The 22,702-nt window shown below is 31.9% G+C and overlaps 1 protein-coding gene across 3 annotated transcripts in view; it reads right to left on the bottom strand.

Annotated features, from left to right (window-relative positions):
• Positions 1-22,702, bottom strand: part of ccdc136b (coiled-coil domain containing 136b) — a 38,458-nt gene that overhangs the window by 4,448 nt on the left and 11,308 nt on the right. Inside the window, exons 3-9 of one of the 3 annotated variants that reach the window (XR_015482754.1) lie at positions 14,426-14,743; positions 12,936-13,010; positions 10,531-10,839; positions 7,192-7,309; positions 6,195-6,462; positions 5,385-5,519; positions 2,546-2,611 (exon numbers count right to left, since the gene is read on the bottom strand). Coding sequence is in view for 2 of the 3 variants with exons in the window: in XM_087248036.1 (XP_087104162.1) it covers positions 2,556-2,660; positions 5,385-5,519; positions 6,195-6,462; positions 7,192-7,309; positions 10,531-10,839; positions 12,936-13,010; positions 14,426-14,743 (1,328 nt within the window). In the remaining variant the exon portion in view is untranslated. Of the gene's footprint in view, positions 1-2,545; positions 2,661-5,384; positions 5,520-6,194; positions 6,463-7,191; positions 7,310-10,530; positions 10,840-12,935; positions 13,011-14,425; positions 14,744-22,702 lie in introns of all 3 variants that reach the window. The other 2 variants (XM_087248036.1, XM_087248037.1) reach the window with 2 other exon arrangements.

Below are 22,702 nucleotides of genomic sequence, written 5' to 3'. Positions count from 1 at the left end.
TGATTTGAAAGAGAAAACCTGAAAAGTTTTTCAAATTTTGGAATCCCTTTGTTGGTATCCTGAAGGAAGCTGATGCAAATCTTTTCTCTGTATAACTAGTATTACCTGCTATTGATATACCGTTGTTTTTATAGGGTGTACCTTTATATTGTATGTGAAAGTACATGCATTTACTGATATGTTTATATAATTTTTATTATTACTATTTATATATTTTTATTTATTTTTTTCTATTTTACTTTTCATTTATTATCATCATTATAATTATTATTTTGTATGTTAGAATCTGATTTCTGTTGTATGTTAAAAGCTACTAAAATCAATAAAAACAGTGTTTTTAAAAATGCCTTAAATGTTTATTTACAATACCTATAGTTTTGTTTACAGTTGTTTTGATAGATGACTTGATTTACTGAAGTATATATTATACAAACTAATATTATACAGAAAAAGCTAACTCCCTCCCGATCATCAATTTATAATTCCAAACCTGCATACATAGTATAGTTGTATTAAATCATCTAGAAATATATTATTAATATTTAAACAATAACATTAATTATGTGTGAGGGGAGGGGGTTTAAATGAATGTAGGATGAATTAATTTAGGAAGATTCATTTTAAACAAAGTTTTTTCATACTCACTTTATTGATAGATGTTACTGGAATAATTTTCCTACAAAATATAACTGATTGATTAATACAGTGCATCTCTAATTGTGTAAATATAATCCATTAAAATCAACAAACATTTCTCATTTAAATAAAACGTTTCTATTCCTAACTTTAATGTTCTGACATTTTTTTACATTTTGGCGTTCTTCAAACTTGATAAAACTGCACCATCAATGTTTTTTTATCTCTGGCTGCAGAATGGATCTGGTTTTGATGAACCTACTGAGGACTTGTTGTTTATTTTCTGTCATCTTCTGTAATAGCGCTGGACGTGAGAGCTAAATTTACCCATCCAGAAATGTGGAGTGATTCAAAGCCAAGAGCAATGACCCAGTAAATACCGCAATCACTGTCACACACGTTCTCTCTTTTACATACTCTATTACTCTCTCTCCATCTGGCGTCCTGAGATTGGCAATGGAAACCGCATGACTGTCCAGCAGAATCAGAGAAGTGTGTAAGTGTGTGGCTTCAGTCGGGACCGCTGGGCTGCAGAACTGTTGAAATCAGAGTTGTGTCATGTGTTTGGCTGGGATAACAGTGTTGGAAATCTCAGAGGACGCCTGAATATGACTTCATCCAATCCGATTTTTACATTGAGCCAAACATTTTGAGTGAAAAACATAGGAAATATGCCTATGATGCAAATATTCTGCCGCCCAAACTACAAAAGCACAAGTTGGCGATGCTTGAAAAATCATGTCAGCTCCCTTGGGGAGTAGAATTTTTTTAATGCCTCTTCTAAATACTTTTATCTGATGAACTGACCCATTTTCTAACATACTAAAAAGAGGGTTTTGAATGTTTTTTGTTTTGCTTAGGGAGGTTTAATACCTTTACAAGTTAAGAATCAACTGGATGCTACAATAAAAATGTTTCTAAAACGATGATGCTTATTTATGCTCACCAGAATTGCTTTGTTTTGTCAGTAACACAACATATGTGCAACTTCTTAATATTAGCATCTTTCAGTTCATGCATTTGTTCTGCTTCAAACTTAGTTAAAAAACTGGTTTATTCAGCAAAGTTAGTTCAATTTTGTCATAATATACCTTCAAGTTGTTCCAAAGCCATTTTAAAAATGTTTTTACTCAAATATTAGAGATTTTTGTCACTCTCTTAAAGTCTGTTATAACTTAAGATCATTATCATATAGCTTAAGATTTATAATTTTCATAAAGAATTTAAAAAAAGAAATTACTTCATATGAATTGAGCAGCTTAATCAAAGTATTTTAAAGAGACAGAATTCTGAATTGCTTTTTATGAGATTTTCAAGCTAAAAATACATAAAAATACACAGATATTAAATATTTTATTCAGCTACAAACCTTAAATCAGTAAAGAATGTTTAGTCCCAGAAGAATTCTTGCTTGACACCTAAGAACCAATAAGGTCCAGTCATGCAGGTCCCATGACACATTTGTGATTCCTCATGAAGTTAATGCACTATTATCAGGCAGTATTAAAAGCCTTTTTTTATATAAACTAATTTTGTGTCTTCAGAAGACCTGGAAAAAACTTGATTCTTGTTTGGTTCATTTGGATTTATTTCTTGATCTTATGAAAAAAAAAAAAGATTTTCATTGGAGATAAACAATGAAAATCTGAATATTGAAAGTCCTGTAGGCTCGAAATTACATAATGGTGAGTAAACGATGACAGACCTTTCATATTAAAGGAGAACAAACTCTTTTAGGAGTTTCTCAGACTAGTAAAGTACAGTTGTGAAACAATGTGCACATCCATAAAGGGCCCTCAAAAAAATCATACACTATGTCCAACAGTTTAGAATTACATCATGTCTTATAAAAGTGACCACGAAAAGGCTTGTCTCTGGACTCTTAGAGAAAGAAAAGGCAAAGCCATACCTTTCCCCCTTTAGGACAAGAGCTCCTTCCAGCAGCACCATATCAGGCCCAAAATTACAACCATTCCTATGAAGGGTATGGAGAGAATAGGGCACTCAGACGAAGGAGTGGAGCTCTGAGGAAAAACACAGGGGGGCGCAGGGATGGAGAGGAAGAGTAGGAAGAGGTGGTGAGAGAAACAAAAGAAAAAAAATGACAGACGCTCAAAATAAAGAAGTGATTACACATGGGACGTTTGCGCACACGTGGAGTTACATATAAATAAAACATGGATAAATAACCAAATATTGAGAGAAAGAATGAGGAGTGTGAGGATGATAGGGAGAAAACACAACCAGATAGATAGATAGATAGATAGATAGATAGATAGATAGATAGATAGATAGATAGATAGATAGATAGATAGATAGATAGATAGATAGATAGATAGATAGATAGATAGATAGATAGATAGATAGATAGATAGATAGATAGATAGATAGATAGATAGATAGATAGATAGATAGATAGATAGATAGATAGATAGATAGATAGATAGATAGATAGATAGATAGATAGATAGATAGATAGATAGATAGATAGATAGATAGATAGATAGATAGATAGATAGATAGATAGATAGATAGATAGATAGATAGATAGATAGATAGATAGATAGATAGATAGATAGATATGCCAGCAGTTTATCAGGAATCATCAAATTTGTTTGGAATTTGATTCAGTGCAGTGTGCGTCGTGAGCATTTATGGCATGTATGTTCATGTAGGTGTTCAGTGGTCAGAAAGCAACAGAACGAAGCGATGAAAGCCCACAGGGGAGCAGGGAGACAGGAAAATACACCCAGGTTAGATACACAGCAAAGATGGTTAAACACAAAATGGAAACCTTGTGCTCGTTTTCGACCCTTCGGCTGATGAACGCAGAGCCAAGGTTGCCATCTTGGCATTTAAAGATCCTTGCCCACACTGCACAGCCTGCCCACGCTGTTAAACCAATGTACCGGGTTAAATCTGTCGGAAGAGTCTGACATGTGTTGCTGAATGCCACAGACAATATTAATGATAAAACAAACATGTACTGTTCCCCCATATATTGAAATCATGAATATGTTTGTGAGTGTTTACATCAAGTAAACTTGCAGGGAATTGACTCAATACTATGTTAAAGTAATTGGAATGTTTATATTGTTATTGAGATGAAAAACAGACAAGAATTTCAAAGAATACTGATTAAAAGTTAAATTATAATAAACCAATAGGTGGGTGTTTTTTTAGTTTTAGGGGGAGGTTAATTTAGCTTTTTTTTATTTGCTGGAGATAAGCCACTCAAGCATCAACCATAAAGCCTGCTTGATCGTTCAGTAGTACTAATGCATCCGATTGTTCACTCCTGTGAATGTGATGTAGAGCGTGAAAAAAACTAAATTCAAACACAAGTGGTCACAAGGGAACTGTACTAATTAATGCTAATTAGGTGGAATCAGTAATGACTTTTGTGATTAGTAGATCGTATTCTTTAATAGGCAGCATAATTCATAAATAAATATTTTGCAATGAAACAATTACAAAAGCAAGCAAAATGACTTGCACTGTGTGTGTGTGTGTACCTTGCATTTCTAACATTGCAAGGATGAAATATCCCCACTAGGATAGCGATATCAGTAAATATTGAGCTTGTGGGGATATAATATGGTCCCTATTGTCCCTAGAAAACAATCAACATTTTTTACAGCCAAACATTTAATTCTGTGTTATTTTTTAGCGGATTTCCTCATGGGGACAAGACAATATCCCCACAAATAAAGCAATATCAGTAAATTCTGACCATATGTAATGGTCCCCATGAAGAAAATGGCTAAAATAACACACAATTAAGTATTTTAACAATGTATAAAATGCTGATTTCCTTCTGTGATAGTTAGTTTGAGGGTTAGCGTTGGGATGGAGGGATGGAATACAGTGTGTGCAGTATAAAAATCATGTGTGTGTGTGTGTTAATGCACCTTAATAAACAGAAGAGAACTTGACCCTTCATCAGTTTCTGTGGTATTCCCAACCATATTGCAGAAGCTCCATTAGTCTTTAACCCGGAACATTCCTTTAAAGGAATCAAAGCAATTGTGGGTGGCAGAACAGTGTGAGTGAGGGGTTAACCACACAGTTAAAGTACAACTATGAAGGACGGATGACTGACATGGGACACTGGACAGACTCTTAGATAGTAAAAAAAGAAGCTTAATTAGGATTTCTTTGGCTCATACTAAGTCCTCATTCTTACACGCTACAGGGGTTAGAAAGACCTCTATGTCAGTGCACATTGTACACACACAAAAGCTCGATGTGCTACAGTGGATCAGGAGAGCTAGCTAGACACATTAGCTGCAAGAGGTTTGACGAACACAAGATGTGGAAACACACGCAGCGTCAATGTGGCAAATAAGCAACCCAAAGCAAGACACACAAACACACACACTCAACCGGAGTGGTTTAGTTAGACAAGATGCGCTTTGAAAGACAGATACTGCTGTTGGACAGATGGTCACTTCAGCGGTGGTTGACCCCCGACATGCAAAAAACGTTAGTCATGTACAGAGCATTTTCGAATGCTGACAAACATGTAGGTTGATGGAGTCATGGTGGCATTCTGTTGATAATATCTCAACCCACTTGCTGTGTGAGTAATGTCTGTGTGTGTGATTTATTACACAGTGAGGTAGCTTTTTTTTTACCCCAAGGAGATCCACACATTCCAAAACCACTGTCTGCAATTCATAACTGTTGTAGATTTAGAATAAAGCAATGCAATATGCATGATTTCAGACCCTTTGATGAACCCTCACCTGAGCCTTTCTCCCGGCCAGCCGGTCAAGCTCTGCCCTGTAGCGCTGAAGCTCCGCCTCCAGCTCCGCCCTCTCCCTCTGACTGCTCTCATAAAGCCCCTGCAGCTCCATCAGCTCTCCTTTCAGTCCCTCACACTGCAAAAATCAAGAGATATAGAGAGAAAAAAAAAGACTTGTGGTGCAGTATCAGGGGGAAACTTTGTGTTTTGTGGCAGAAAGAAATAATCAAATCATTTTGTTGATATTTGATAAAAAGAATTAGATTTTCATTGTTACACCTTTAGGGTTTTTTCAGCAATATTTCTCACAAGGTCAAGTTGAACCACTGAAGGCAAGAAAACAAAATATATCAAGTATTTGGCTCAAACTTGTTATTATCACAGTGGCAGATGGGTTTATTTGCAACCTTGCGTGAATTTACTCACCCCATACTGTGAGTGGAGAATGTTTTTGTTATAAATTAATGGAAAAAAAACTGAAATAATTAAATAATATCAAGACAAATTTTGCACACATTTTTAAAAACAAATATATTCAAATCTTTTTTATTCTCATTTTATTCTTATATGCCTTATTTACTAACCATTAAAGTCACAGTATTGAACCTAAACATAGTAGCCAGTGAAATGTTTGATACATTATTTATACTACATTAATAATTATTTGAAACACTTTAAAATAAACATGTAAAATACATATGTTTAAATATGTTTATACACACAAATATACAAAAAGAATGAGAAATGAGAAGATATACTGTAAATATAAGAGGTAATATTAGGTATATTAAGGTAATGTATCATGCTGTACCTCTCTCTGGACCTTTGATGCTTTCTCTTCGGCTTGTTTCAGTTGATCTCGGAGAGAAAACACCTCTGAAAATCCTCCGCTCTTCCCAGTCGGGGTGATGGGTTTGCCTTCAAACGAGATGTTCTTCTGGGTATAAGCATCCACGCACTTCCCACCTTCCATTTCCAGCGTGCTGATGAAACCCTCAGCCTTCACCTCCGTCTCAACTTCATCATCTTTCTCTGTGTCGTTCTGCTGAGTTTTCAGGGCCAGGTATGAATCGGTGGAGCTATCAGGAGGAAAGTTTAAAAAAGTATAGTTCATTTATAATACAAAGATGCACACAGCAACACTGCAGCATTCGTTACCAATTCCTGCTCAATAAAAACGATCATTAAAAATCTCTCTTCACTATTGTTTACAGGAAAAAAAAGTCAAAATGATTAAAATGTGAAAAAGTATAATTATTAATAATTAATAAAGCAAATGCAAAGAAATAAAGCACTGTTTAGTTGAGATAATTATGCTTTACACTTTAAATCTCTCAAATATCCATCACGCATACAATTATAATTATATTAGTATAATATTTGATTTTATTTTGTATTATTTTCCAGAAAACCCTGTTTAAACGTGGTGATATAAAGTTTCAATTTGCAAAATGTATGTGATTGCAATAAACGTCAGCACTATCAGCTTTTCCCAAGTTTTTAGAGCTGACACGTCTAGCATTACTTAAAAAAACATAATTATATATGCATAGTTGATGTTTTAAAACAGCAGTAGGACAACTGTGGCTCCTCTCCTTGCCAATATATTTGGATTCGTTGAAATACACAGTCATTAACGTTTCATGTAGCTGCAAAGGCATTCATAGCTGCTAAATAGTTCCAGAGAGTGTGTCCATTGAGACAGATTATGGCCGAATGCTTCAGCGGTCAAGCTAACCCAATTAACAGACCGAGTCAGTGATCCTCGTTGGCTGAGTGTGTGATTGACAGGCCGTGTGGCCAATCACCTGGCTCGCTGCTGCTCCAGTATCTCCAGTTTCTCCGAGAGCTCTTTGTTGTCGTTCTTCAGAGTCTGACGCTCATCCTTTAAAGAGCGACACTCCTCCATCAGCTGGTCCACATCACCTGTTCAACCACAACATTCAACAGATGTCAGATGGAGGGAAATACACTGAATTCAGAATACTAGCATATATTAGTATTTGGGTCTTTCTAAAGTCTTGCATTATAGTTATACTTTCACAGAAATAGATGATTTACACCATCAACCAAACAGCAGGTAAACACTATATTTTTGATTTAATATGACTATGCACCACACAAATACAGCTTTGTTTTACCCACAGCGTGTACATATATTTTAGAAACATCTAGTTTTTAAACATATAGATAGATAGTGGAAGATTAAATAATTATTATCCCTCCTGCTAATTTTAAAAGTTTGAAAAGTGATGTTTAAAAGAGCAAGATTTTTTTTTTTACAATATTTTTTATCTATTACATTTTTAAATTATTTTATTTTGCTTCTGAAGAACGTCTGAATTCTGTTAGTTTGGCTGACATATTAATATTTCTTATTCAACATAAAAACGTGTAACTGCTAAAGTTATTATTAGCCAATATCACAATTTCAGTTGTCTACAAAACCACCAAAAAACCTTTACCCAAACAACTGATTATCATATGCAAGTTGTGTAATTTATATACTGTTTTGAGATAACGGATGAGATCATGTGGTCCGGAAGTGTATAAAAAGAGCATGATGCTGTGATGAAAACTGTCTGATGAAGAGCCGGTGTTAGGGCTGGGCGATTAATCAAAAAGTAATCGTAATCGACATTCAGAACCTATAATCGATCACATTTTTCCAGGACGATTTTTTCAATTACTTTCCCTACCGCATGTGGAGTCACGAGACACCGCTCCGTTAGGCTGAGGATGATTTATACTTCTGCAGCTATTTTGCAGCCACATCTGATCTCTGGTCAAGTAGGACGACGGACTCATTCTTGAGCCTGAGTTTGCACTACATTGACAACGATTGTAAGCTGCACCAGAGATGCCTTGGGACGGCATATTTTCCATTGCATTCAAATTGTTTACATTAAAATATTTGTTTACAGAAGATGCAAGAGTTATTTCATTTAGAAGAGATACTGCTTATTTTCGACTTTTAATATGAAAAACACTGAAAATAATACATTTTGTTTCCAAAAGTGCAAGTTATTTAGGCAATCTGTGTTATAAGTTTTAGTTGTTCAGCATTGATGTTTAATAAATAATCATACATAATAGTGTGTGTTTCCTTCAATTATTTTCAAGTCAAGTAATGTACCCCTCTTTCCTAATCTCTCACTTGTAATTTGTAAACACATATACTGTACAAAACTTGTCAGGGAACCACAGTATGAGGGCAAAAACATCAACTAAATAAATAAAATATCTGTCCATTAATCATAATCATGTTAAAATGTTCAATAAATCGAGATTTTGATTTTAGGCCAAATTGCCCAGCCCTAGACGTCTGCTCGACACATTACCCTTGTGTTAGGCTTTTTAGTTTAATAAATTGGTATTTTTTGGAGCTTTGGTGTTGCCACCTTTTTGATGATATTTTTGCTGTTTGGCTGAGCGTCCATTTAGATTAATGTGCATGCTTTTGTGCATTTTTTCTTTTTTTTTATTAAAATGTTTTTAAAAATATCCGTCTCATTAAACAGCACTATTTCAAAAGGAATAGCAATTTCACAAAAGGACTAATCATTTAGTCTTCAACTATATATACAAACTGTAATCACATTTGAATATATTTAATTATTTAAAATGTTAGTGTTTAGCAATTGCATTTCTTTACACCTTACTGTACTGAAAGACACCAAACCGTGTCATTAAACCTGAGGTACATAGCAAACCATAATTTTTGTGTCCCATTTCACCAACGACATTGTAAAAAAAGACCACCCTGAAACAAACACCTCAACGAACATGCAACCAGACTCTAAAAATCTACACCAACCCATTTTCTAAAGAGTTTCTTTGTAAATAAAGCATTCCAGCATCAGCAGTGTGAGCTGTCAATCAGGAGGAGTGTGCTCATCCCCCATGGTGCACCGCTCAACCCCTGATAGCAGATAGCTCTAATCTAACAGGAATCTCACAAGCAAAAACAACTCACATCTGCACTCTGTCTCTGCCAGATCCAGTGTGTGTGTGCGTGTGTGGTAAACACAACTCTCAGAAGTGCACATACTGATAAACAACTGCTGTATCTGACCCCAGATCAGAGTTAGCATCAACGCATCAGTCAAAGGTTAGTGTTCAGCACTGTTCTGTGATCAGAGCAATCACTGGTATGTTGATTTTATTGCAGATCTTATTAAAGTAAACTTGTAATGGCATGGAGGGAGCAGAGAGCAGAGGAAGACATCATTGGTAGACAAATAAAGCTCCTGCGCTGTGTCACTATATCAAAAACACACTCAAGCCTTAAAAGAGCTGGTAATACACTCGTATTTGTTGGTGGCAGTGCATTTTGGGTAATATCGAGTGTTCTGTCAGTAATCAGGGCATGGGGTGGGAGAGGTTAAGTGAAAATATCTGCATCTGCATAAGGTTTATTTGCTATCAGAATATGTCAGATATAATGCTGCAATGGAGATTGTGTGTTATGAGTGGGATCTGCACACAGAAAACTCTATGATAACCTATAATAAAGAAAATAAACTTTATTTTATTCATATTTATTTGTTTGTTTGTTTACTTGTTTGTTTGGTTGCTTTAAATGTAAAATAAAAATGACACAATTTATAACCCTAATTAATTAATTATTAGTTGATTAATAAGGCAAAAGAAATAAGATGACAAGATAAATTAAAGCTAAAAAGAACAATTAAACTAAATTAATAAAATATTTAAATAAATAAATAAACAAAATGAAATTTAAAATGATTATACAATCAAATAGGGTGTTATAAAATAAAATAAAATAAAATAAAATAAAATAAAATAAAATAAAATAAAATAAAATAAAATTAAATTAAATTAAATTAAATTAAATTAAATTAAATTAAATTAAATTATTAAATTAAATTAAATTAAAAATTATCGTTACTAATGTCACTTTATTTTATTTTTTTTATCATTCATCAACTGAAAAAAAAAACACTGTAAGTTTTTGTCAACGCTTAGTCAATTCCAACGATTTTTGCGGTACTATTATTTTACAGTGTAAAATTTTTACACCACATTTACAGTTTAACAGATGTCCCACTCTCAATTAATTCAAAGCACCATGGTGCATAAGAAGGTGTATAAACTGTTGTTTTGCAGTGTGTTTGCGCTCAGACCTCCTCCTGGTTTCTCCTGCTGCTCTCTGCTCTGGTTCTTCATGTTGATCTCGGCTCTTAGTGTTGTGAGCTCCAGCTCGTACTCCTGTGTGGTGCCGCGCAGACGTTCCAGCTCGGCCCGCATACGGCACAGCTCCTCCTGCAGCAAGGCGATGTCATTCTCCCGCTCAGCGGCAGCCTCCTCTGCCGCCTGTTGGAGCTCCTGCACCTCGTCCTGCGCCGCTCGCAGCTCCTCCTGCGCCTCCCACAGCTCACTGGCCTTCTCCTCCTCCAGACTGTCCAGCTCCTCCTGCACTGACCGCAGCTGGGCTGAGGAGCAGAACATACACATAAAATGAACATCTTTTATATATATAAATAACAGCACATCACTAAATGATTGAAAATAAAAGCTACATTCATCACTTTATAGATCACTATTTAGGTAAAACAGAGAAAATGTAAATACTATATGCACTTCAGCACACTAAAGAAAATTATGCTATCTTTGAATACCTGTATCAGTAGATTTCCAAAACCATATAAGCTGTACTCTAACTAATAAATCCATGTAACATTTATATATGAACCTCTTAAGACTATCAATACCATTTGAGGTCTATCATCAGGGATTCGCTTCACATCTCATTACAGAAATTCATTAGCTGTCGAGAAGCAGAAAAATGTCAAAACCTCTCAAACTAACCACTCAAAGTGTGCATTTTAGCCTGCAGGGGATTCTGGAAAACTATAATCAGCTTCTTACATGCAATGTAGGTAATGTGAACAGTAAAATACACATATGAATGTCTTTCATGGTGATTGTTGCAGTCATTTGTGTTATCTATACATATAACTGTGACTCTATTACCTACAATGACACCACGGCATCACCCATGCATTTCTGCAAAAGCTGGTTTATTTTGTCTGCTCACAGTTGATTTAATTGAATGCCCCTGAGAGACTGTAATTGAGTCACTGGGGAGGAGAAACACAACTCCAGCATCTCTGCTTTTCACCTCTCTATTCACTGCGGTAACCCAACAGCACTTCAGCAAACTAAAGGCAAAACGCTGTAAGAAAATTACATTTTTAAGGACTCCAACAACTTGTTTGGTTGTGACGTATGTAATACTGTACTGTATTCGGATTCAAGCCTCTGCACATTTGAATTGAGAAAAGGAATAGACTATTAAATTATTAAACAAAAATTAAACAAAAATTGAATTAAATTAAACAAAATGATACAAAAGAAAACATAAAACAAAAAAACAACAAAAATTAAATTAAATAACTAAAAGCAAAGCAAAAAATGTATAAATAAAATTAAATAACTAAAAGCAAAGCAAAAAAAATTAAATGAAACAAAAGAAACAACAAATAAAAAAAATCAAATAAAAAATTTTAAAAAATCAAGTAACAAAAAAACAAAGCAAAGCAAAAAACAAAACACAAGAAAAAAACAAACAAAATCAAAGCAAAAATAAAATAAAAATAAAAATGGAACAAAATCAAAGCAAAAATAGAATGAAAACAAAACAAGAATAAGCAAAAATGAAATAAAAAAATAAAATAACTAAAAGCAACATAACAAAACTAAATAAAACTAAATAACACAAAAATAAACAAAAATATATTAACAAAAAATTTTATTAAATAACTAAAGGCAAAACAAAAACAAAACAAAATGAAACAAAAGAAACAAGAAATTAAACAAAATCAAAGCAAATATAAAATTAAATATAATAAAATAATTAAAAGCAAAGCAAAAAACACAAGAAAAAACAAATGTAATCAAATAAAACAATATATAACAATAAAATAAAACAAACAAAAGCAAGCAAAAAGGAAACAAATGAAAGAAAACAAAAGAAACAAAAGCAAAAACGAAATAAAATTGTAATAAATTACATTGCTAAAAGCAAAAAAACTAAACCAAACAAAACAATGATTGTCTTTAAATAATCCAAGATTAGGTAAAATAAATTGATTTAAGCAATTGAATCTTACGTCAAGCACACTGTGCTGTGGGACGAAGCTTACAGTGCATTGTACTATGATACTGGAGTTATACAGTATTGTTATTCAGTGCGTACACAAAAATCTACATAATGCACAATATTCACAGCAAAAAAAATTCCAAACATAGCCAATGTTTTTTTAATTTTCTTTCAGCATAAATATATAAAAAATGCAAATAGCCTCTTCAAATCAGCCGTGCTCTGTGATGAAAGCATAAAACAGCTTGTTTATTCATAAACACTGGACACAGCTGTTTTTCAAAATGTCGGATGGAATAAGACAAAACAGCTGCCTGATGACCGAGTAAAATGGTTTTTATATCTGTCATATTTTAAGTTACTTATATTTATCAGTGAGTGTGTTTATTGCGATGCAGACAGAATTATAAATGTGTTTCTGTTCACCTTGAAGTCTCTGGATTTGTCTGGTGAAGCTCTCGGCCTGATGGGCACTAGCCAGACGCTCTTCTTCCAAAAGACCTACAAACACAGGGAATGACATCAAAAACCAATAAATATTGGTTATTATATATTTTCCTAATTAATATGAGAAGTTTAAGAGTAAAAAGGCCTTTTCAATAAAAGAAAAATGTGGAAAAATGTGTAAATAGATTTTTAAAAAGTAAATGGAAAAAAAGATCAAATAAATGGAATAAGACAACATATCAAAACAAAAACAAAATACTAACAAAAATGACAATAAAAATAGATTAAAAAAAGACAAATATTCATGAAAAATCTATTTAATAAATAACTTTTTAAAAAGTAAATTGAAAAGAAATCTAATAAATGGAAAAAGAAAATAGTAACAAAATCACAAAATATAATTAACAGATCAATATAAAAGACAAATATTATTGAAAAAATAAATAAACATTTAATTTTTAAATATATACATTTATTTATTTATTTATTTATTTATTTTTATATATTTTTTATTATTTATTATTATTTTTTTAAGTAAATGAAAAAAACAAATAAATGGAATAGGAGAACATATCAAAGCAGAAAATACTAACATTAGAACATAATAAATAATAAATAAAAAGACAAAAATTAATTAAAAATATAATAAATAAATAAATAAATAAATAAATAAATAAATAAATAAATGGAAAAGGGTATAATGGAAAAAAATTAAAGGACAACTGAAAACTAGACAACTAAAAGGCATAAAAGACGACAAAAAAATATTAAAAAGGGGAACAATTATTTAATTAATTAATTACGTTATAACAGATATTGTAATATTGCATCTTAGTGAGGGATACACAAAAATGTAAAATGTAAAATATATGAAAGCTAACCAAAAAAAATTCAGACTAAAATGCATCAATGATGCAATATGACAGCATAATAAATAAAACAAAATCATACAATAAATAAAAATAACAAATAAAAAAAAAATGGTTATGTACACAAAGAAATTAAATGAGACAACAAACAAATTTAACTAAGAAAATCTTTAGAAATTCAAACAAATGACATAAAAAAACAAAATAGAATTTTTTTTTACAACAATAAAAGAAATAAGATAAAACATAATCAAACAGATTATAGTTAAACAAATGTTAAAAATTTATTAAATAAGAGAGATGAAAGATCAAATAAAACAAACCAAATATTTTTTTATAATAAATGGAGTAAATGAAATGGTATAAATGGAGACTTTAAAAGAACAACAAAACCTCTAGAAGACCTGCAGCCACATTAGACAGACTAATCAGCAATTACCCCAGGCATCCAGCACTAACAAGTCAGGAATGCCAGTGTGAGGCCCTGCCAGTCAGCAGGAACAGGTGTTTTTATGGGTCAGTGACAGCTGACGACGCTCAGAGGGCTCTCCCATGATGATGTCACTCTGATGTCACAGCTGTGTTTGTGCGCACACTCACCCTGCAGCTCATTATAGCTGTCCTCATGCTTCTGGGACACCTCTCTGGTCTCCTCCAGCTCCAGCAGCAGCTGCACCACCTGAGACCTCAACACCTCCAGCTCATTTTCCTCCTCCTCCTCTTCCTCATCTGCTGCTCCCCTTAGCTCCTCCTGCTCCTCCTTCTTCTTCTCCTGCTCGTCCTCCTGGCCCTTCTCTCCGTTTCCAGTGTCCAGATCCTCCTGGTCTCGCTCCTCGTTGTGCTCCAGCGAGCCTCGCTCTTTGGCCGTCATTTGGATGCCGAAAACGGGAAGCTCTGCCTTTAGGTCACACACATCGTCTGAGGTGGAAAACAAAAAAAAAATCAACAATAAATAAGATTTTTCCTAGTACTGGGTTGCAGCTGGAAGGGGATCCCCTGCGTAAAACGTATGCCAGAGTAGTTGGGATATTAGTTAGCGGTTAATTCCGCTGTGGCAACCCCTGATAAATGAGACAGTCACACGGATGGAATACTTGACTCTGATGACATTCTTTTTAACATGCACAAGCAATGCTTTCTAGTACATGCCTATTTTGGAAGTATTCATGAATTTAGCATAAAACAAGACAATATGAACATTTATACATTGCATTAAACTCAAAAATCACAGTGAATATAATAAAAGTTTGTATTGTTTACAGGTGTTTAACTATTAATTTCATGCCAACATATATTTATATATTCATATTTTAAATGCCATATATACTACATATTTATGTGCTTTTTTATTTATTTATTATTATTATTTTTAATATTTCTTATTATAATATTATCATTTACGATTATACTATCATATATAGTGTTAAAAATGTATTAATTAATATATATATATATATATATATATATATATATATATATATATATATATATATATATATATATATATATATATATATATATATATATATATACATACAATTATTATTTGTATTAAAATCACTAAATATAATAAAAGTTAGTATTGTTTACAGGTAATTATCAAATAATTACATATACTAATATATTAATATATTCATATTTTAAATACCATGTATATCACATATTTTATATACTATACATTTTTACATATGTAAAAGTGGTATTATTATTAAATAATTCTTGATCTATATTTATTCTTATTCTTAATGTTTTTAATTAGCAATATAATATTATTTATAATATAATTCTAATTCTAATATCAATTATTTCTTTACTATTATTATATATTACGTTATAATATACAGCTGAAGTCAGAATTATTAGCCCCTCTTTGATTTTTTTTTTCCCTCAAATGTGTCAAATGTGGCTTTAGTACCAACTTTAAAGTCCCTGGGAAACAAAATTCAACATTCTAAAAAAAAGAGGGGACTGAATTATATGTCGCACCCCCTCATCCTGTTTCACTGGGAATTCCTGCATCGCACTCAACAACACTGGTGTTACAGGACACTTCAAAGAGCCTAAAACGGTTCTCAAGCTGAAAAAGCGATGTGTAGCTCTGCATGTCCCGGACCCCCCCATTCCACACCTGTCATCTCTTTTGGAGATCTGCTAAATCCAGCACATTCATCTCTTGATCACCTGCCCTCATCTCCCTGTGCGCCCCTGCAGACCTCCAGACCCCCTCAAGAAAACCAAACATACACACTTGGCCACCAGTGCCCCGCTGACGGGAATGGGTGCTATTTTTGGGATTTAGGCCATGAATTGGCCCCTTTGCTTTCACCTGTTGTCTGTTCACTAACACAGTCCTGATGGGAAAATCACAGTCTGCAGCAGAAGTGGCCCTTACACACTGAAAGAGACCCACAGAGTCCTCTAGTGGCAGCACTGAGTATAGAAAGACTTTTATTATTGTTGCTGCTGATAATAATGATGATGATGATGATATAGTAATAATGCGTGTATAATGTAAAAAAAATAAAAAAATAAAAATCACACATACACTTACATTTATATATATATTTTGTGTATATAGCGTGTATTCACAAACTTAAAATAAAGTAATTGTTTAGATGCTCTTATTATTATTTTTTTATATATTGTAAATACAATGCATTATAGAATTGTAAAGTAATTGTATATTATTATTAATAACAATAATAATAATAATAATAAATGTAAAATTCTTAATAATCTCTTTTAATATGCAAATGAAGTTTTTTCATTCATAGTTTTGTCTTTACGTTTGATTAAAAAATGTATTATGAACACATTTTTATTATCTTTTTAAACTATTTTCTTTAATGCATTTAGAGTATTTATTTTAATTGATATATCCTACGTTTTACTTTCTATGCATAACATAATTTTAATTTAATAAACGTATTTATATGATGTGAATAATGTATATTTCTATATAAACAAATAGCCTTTTTTACAATTTTAAAGAATCATCTGCATTCATTTTTATATATTTGCACTAATACTTTATTTTTAATTTATAAAGTTAGGTTGGTAACATTTTACACTAAGGTTTCATTTGTTAATGTTAGTTAATGAAACAAACTATAAAAATTACATTTATTACAGTATTTATTCATCTTAGTTAATTGTAATGTAATTAAGTCAATAATTGTTAGCTCATGTTAACTCAATGCATTAACTAATGTTAACAAGCACAGCTTTAGATTTTAATCATGCATGTGCACATATTGAACTATGATTAATAAATGTTGTTAGTTCACATTAGTAAATGCAATAAATAACATTACCTAATTAAACCCTAACGGAACCGTTGTGTTTATAAGCTATTGTACATTATATAAGTCAACAATTGATTGAATTTACATAGGCAATTGAAATTACATAGACAAGACGTTAAACAGCTCACTCTCTCCTTTCTGTTGAATGAAAAAAGTGTGAAACAGATTGAATGAAAGCACATGCTCTGCTGCTGCAGTCTGTGTTAATCACCACCAAACCAAGAAAACAGCTGCTTAAAAATAGCCCATTTCAACACCCCTCCTCTCCTCCTCTATCCGTTCTTCTTCTCCTTTTCTCACTCCTTCATTTCCTCTTTCACCTTCTCACTATACACCTCAGCTCTTTTTTATTATTCTTTGCCAAATGATCGACCTGTTAATTACAGGTTCTAGGAGTCAGCTGTTCTTCTCTTCCTAAATCATCTTTTGCCAGTCAGATCTATTTGCCCTCTGAACTATGATATAAAGTGCACCAGTTTATCTAATTCTATCAGTTGTGTTTTATTTCTTCCTATTTTTTATTTCTTGTTATTTATAACTTTTTGTTATAATGAAAAGTAAATAATAATAATATTAATAAAAGTAATATTAGTACAAAATTTATTATATACATACAGTCATTAATAAATAACATTTATAACATAATTTATAAAAACAAATTAAGAATTTACTTGCAAATTACATATAACATAAGAAATGCAAATATTAATAAAAATGATGTTGATGATGACTATAATGATGATAATATTAAAGAGCTGTAATTATTATTATTATTATTATTATTATTATTATTATTATTATTATTATTATTAATAATAATAATAATAATAATAATAGTAATAATAATAATAATAATAATAATATTTATTTTTTATTTAAAATATTAAACGGTATAATTAAACCGCTATTAGTTACAATAACTAATTATATCAGTCATGTATATTATTTATTACCTATTGTTATAAATGTGTTTCATAATAACAGTAATATTAGTAACAATTTATTTATTATACACTTAAATACAGTTATTAATACATATAATTAATAATATAGTTTTATTTTATTAAAAAAAACGACAAATTAATGTACTTGTAAGTTATAATTTACATAAGAAATGCAAGTAATAATAATGATGATTTTGATGATGATGATAAGGATGATAATAATAAAGAGTTGTATTTATTATCATCATTTTTCAAAATATTAAACAGTATAATTAAATAGCTATCAATATGTTATCATATCAGTTGTGTATATTATTTATTACTTATTGTTATAATGAAAGGTTTCAAACTGTATCAAACTGTAATCAAACTGTAATATTAGTAAAGATTTATTTATTCTACACATAAATACAGTTATTAATAAATTTAATTAATAATAGTGTTATTTTATTAAAACAAATAAATAATATATTATATATTTATATGCAACATAAGAAATGCTAATAATAATAATAATAATAATAATAATAATCATCATCATCATAATAATAATAATAATAAATATAATAATAATAAGCCATATTTTTGTTTATTATTATTCACAACATAAATATTTAATATCTATAACATAATATTTAGTAATCAATTAATTAAATAAGTAAAGCTTTTTATATAAGTTCATAAACACTATTTACTATAGCTGAAACTGTCTTGAAAAACCGCACTGTGTATCAAATGTGTGTCAATTCATTATTTATACATTACTGTACAAGCATTTAAATAGTCGCACTATTTACGGCACTAACTTACCAGTCAATGGTATAAATCTACATCAGAAGGCAAACCTTAACAGGATAAATCTGATGGCCTGCTCTGAGCTCCACACACAGGACACAGAGACACTTGGGCCAGCCAGGCCTGACTAGACGATTCACCTCTCTGATCCTCTTAGATCAGATGGCTGTGTGGGATTAGCGCAATCTGTCAGTGCGGAAAATGGTTTGTCTTGCCAACAGTTCCTCCATCTTTCTATCTCCACCGTTCACTCACTCTCTCTCCTCCTCCTGTTTGTTTGTTTTTCCCTCCCTCTCTTTCTCAATGATCTACATCCCGTCCTAATCAGCCCAACACTGTATTATTGATCACGCTTTGCAGTTAAAAGTCTTCCAAACATCTCTCAAATAGTAACGAACCAGTAGGGAAACACACACACATACACACAGGATTACAGCAGCTTTGATAGCACCCAATCAGCCTTATCCAGCATTTCTAAGCTATGAGGACAAAGAATTATTTTTTACATGCAAACAGAGATCCGGATTCATCTCTGGATGGACAAAACATGAAGCAGCTATCATGAAGATTCTCTCCTGCAAGTGTAACACATTTATATAACAATAGCCAACAGCAGTGCTTTAATTGAAGAACTAGCGCTGTCAGTCACTGATAGACAACTTGTTCTCTGTACTTTTGGAAACATAACAACAGTTTCTAAATTTTCTAAAAGGGTTATATTAATGAAAAAGTCAGGTTATGGCTAAAAGCTTAGTGTTTCTGTGCAGAACATCTTTAGAAATAGTACAATGTTGTTTCTTTTTAAATAACAAAGGTATCACTTTGTTTTGATGGTCCCTTACACATGTTGTTGACAAGAAGTTAAACGACAGTAAATCATTAGAGTATCAGTAGTAGAGTATCAGTAGACCGTCTGCCTAAAATCTGCAGATAATACTCAGACCAACAGACATTAAACAGACCATAAAAACTTTGAAAGTGCTTGTCAACTTACACTAACCCAAACCTCAACCTTACAGTCTACAAATACTCTAATGAAAATTAGTTGACATGAACTAGCAATGTAACTCAAAATCAACAAAAATGTTAAAAGCTAAAGGTAAAAACTATCAAAATAAAGTGATACCACAAGAAAATATAAATTTTTTATATTACAATATTGTATATATTCCAGAAACAGAAGCACATTGAGATTAAAAATGTCTTTTAAAAGAGCATCCTGGCCAACATTGACAGTGCACAGCCAATAAAGTAAAGTACATTCAATTAAAAAATAAAGTAATTATATATGACAACAATATTTAGTAATAATTTGGTATGATTTTTTATGATATCATACTTTAAAATGGCTTTCATTTATAATTTCATAATATAATACTTTCTTCAGCTTTACCTGTATGAATGGACTGTACATGTATATATGTGTATGTGTGTGTGTGTGTGTGTGTGTGTGTGTGTGTGTGACTCTAAACATGTAAGTAAAGCTGAAAAATTGTCGGGAAATAGTCATAAAACCAAATTATGATTCAACTATTCTAATAAAAGTGGCATGTGACAAACAATTTGTAATAAAACTTCATTAGGACTACATGATGTATACATATAAACATCTAATTAACACTGAAAAACTCACTGTTATGAATACATTTACATGTAACTGTATTTATATAGTTTCGTATAAAGAAAAGCATGGAACATGGAAATAGGGTCATTAACTAGCATTATATTTAAGTTCCTTTAAAATTATTTAACACACAACATGTCTGATTTATACAAAAAAATAACAAATCCCACGTTTATGCTGCAAGACCAAAGTACAAACTTAAGCATTCTACATGGCACATTCTAGAACACATGGACTGAACTTTTTTTTTCTCTTGTCACAACATCGCACACCATCTGTATAGAGGCTTCACTTCCTGTTTAACTCAGATTCTTGTGATTTTCACTGACATGGACTGTCCACATAAGGCCTCTTTGTTTTGACAGACATAGTTAGAATAGTTTAAGTGACGCCAGAGACTGTTCTCTTGTTTGTGCATTTCGGTTGCTAACAATCTGATAAGGGAATCTGCCATTGCAATAAATGAATGAGAAATTAAAGTGGGAGATAAACCCTGAAAATCAGAATAACGAGAACTATTTATTTAAAATTGAGAAATTGAGATGATAAACAAATGCCATTTCATTTCAGACCATTAGCGGGAGGTCACATTAGATCCAATCACAATAGCATTAATAGATGAAGTGCAAATCATGATATCAATCCAAACACACACTGAAATCTAGTTGTAGGTTTAGTCTAATTGATCTAGTTCTCATAAACACAAAGTATTTACATTATTCTGGCCACAAACAGGGTTTACAGCTGTTGATTTCCAGTTTAAATAGTTGCTGTTTGATATTTATTCAGTCTGATTCTGATGATGTGTGATTGACGCTATTTCTATAACAAAAACATCAATCAAGCACTGAAATATTTCATTCCCTCAGTTTTTTTCCTATGATGGTCTCTCCTGTGTCCGGACATGTCAATCAGATGTCAGATGTCAGTACAGTCAGCAGCCAATCATAGTGACATGATCTCAGTGAGGGAGAAGCTGTTTTAAATACAGGAGATGATGGATAGATAGAACAGCAAAAAAATACAGATAGATGGATGAATGGATGGATCAGTAGTCCTCAACTATGGCCCTCGTGATCCACTTTCCAGCAGAGTTTAGCTCTGACCTTGATCAAACTCACCTGTTTGTAATAACCTAGTAATCCAGAGCACCTTTATTAGCTTACTCAGGTGTGTTTGATTAGGGTTGGAGCAAAAACACTGCAGGAAAAGTAGATCTCCAAAGCCAGAGTTGAAAATCTCTGTCATAAATAAAGGAGTCATTCTACAGAAACATATAATCGTTTAAAAGATAATAACTTTACATCAATTGAATTCTGCTACACTTTAGATTTACGATTGCATCATTACTTCTACATAGATGTTCTATATAGATGTTTATATAATGATAGAGATCATTATAAAATGAATATAGATGCTTATATCAAATGTATGGTTTCAGAAGTGAATGAACATCATGAAATAGCACTTTAGAAAAAAACCTGATTAAAACAAATAAAACATTATCTCTTTATTTGTTGCGTTTTCATTATTATCATAATGATGAGCTGAAAACAGAAATAATATATAATAAAAAGCTTTAATATTGTCAAAAAAGCAGGTAACACTGATGACAAAACAAATTGTGTATATGATCTTAAAACTTGTACAAAAAAATGATAGACCATTCAGCTGTCACTTATGTGTATTCATAAATTCAAAATGTATTTGATTAATGTGGTCTATAAGCAAAAATGTTTAAAATATATACATTTTTAGACATCTTGCCAAAAATAAATCCATGTTTCTGTTGACCTTATTCTCCGCCAACGAGTGGGCGCTGCCATTTGAATCTTTTTGGCTCGAGACTTCCGTCTTATTCACTTCCATTCATTTTTAGACATTAAACTGCTTATCAAGCTGCTTGTTGTTGCAATTTGAAATTTTCTTGTTATATTATTCTACTTGGTCTGTATAGCCATACAAACATTTGTTTGTAAAGCAAGTAGTTTGACCGTTTTCTGCCGTTTCTTATTATAAGGTCAGTAGAATGACCCAATGATGGATAGATGAGTGAACGGAACAAATGAAAGAATGATAAAATAATGAACAGACGTAATATACTGTAAATTAAATATTAAGTTACCTCAAAAGAAGTTTACATACATGGTAATATGGGATTGTTACATTTTCAATGTAAAAAGGGGTCTTCCCATTCATCTTTCCTAAA

The sequence above is a fragment of the Danio rerio genome, chromosome 4 (assembly GCF_052040795.2).
Source record: "Danio rerio strain M-AB ecotype USA chromosome 4, GRCz13ab, whole genome shotgun sequence".
NCBI classification, from domain to species: Eukaryota; Metazoa; Chordata; class Actinopteri; order Cypriniformes; family Danionidae; genus Danio; species Danio rerio.
This window is presented reverse-complemented; position numbering and strand designations above follow the sequence as displayed.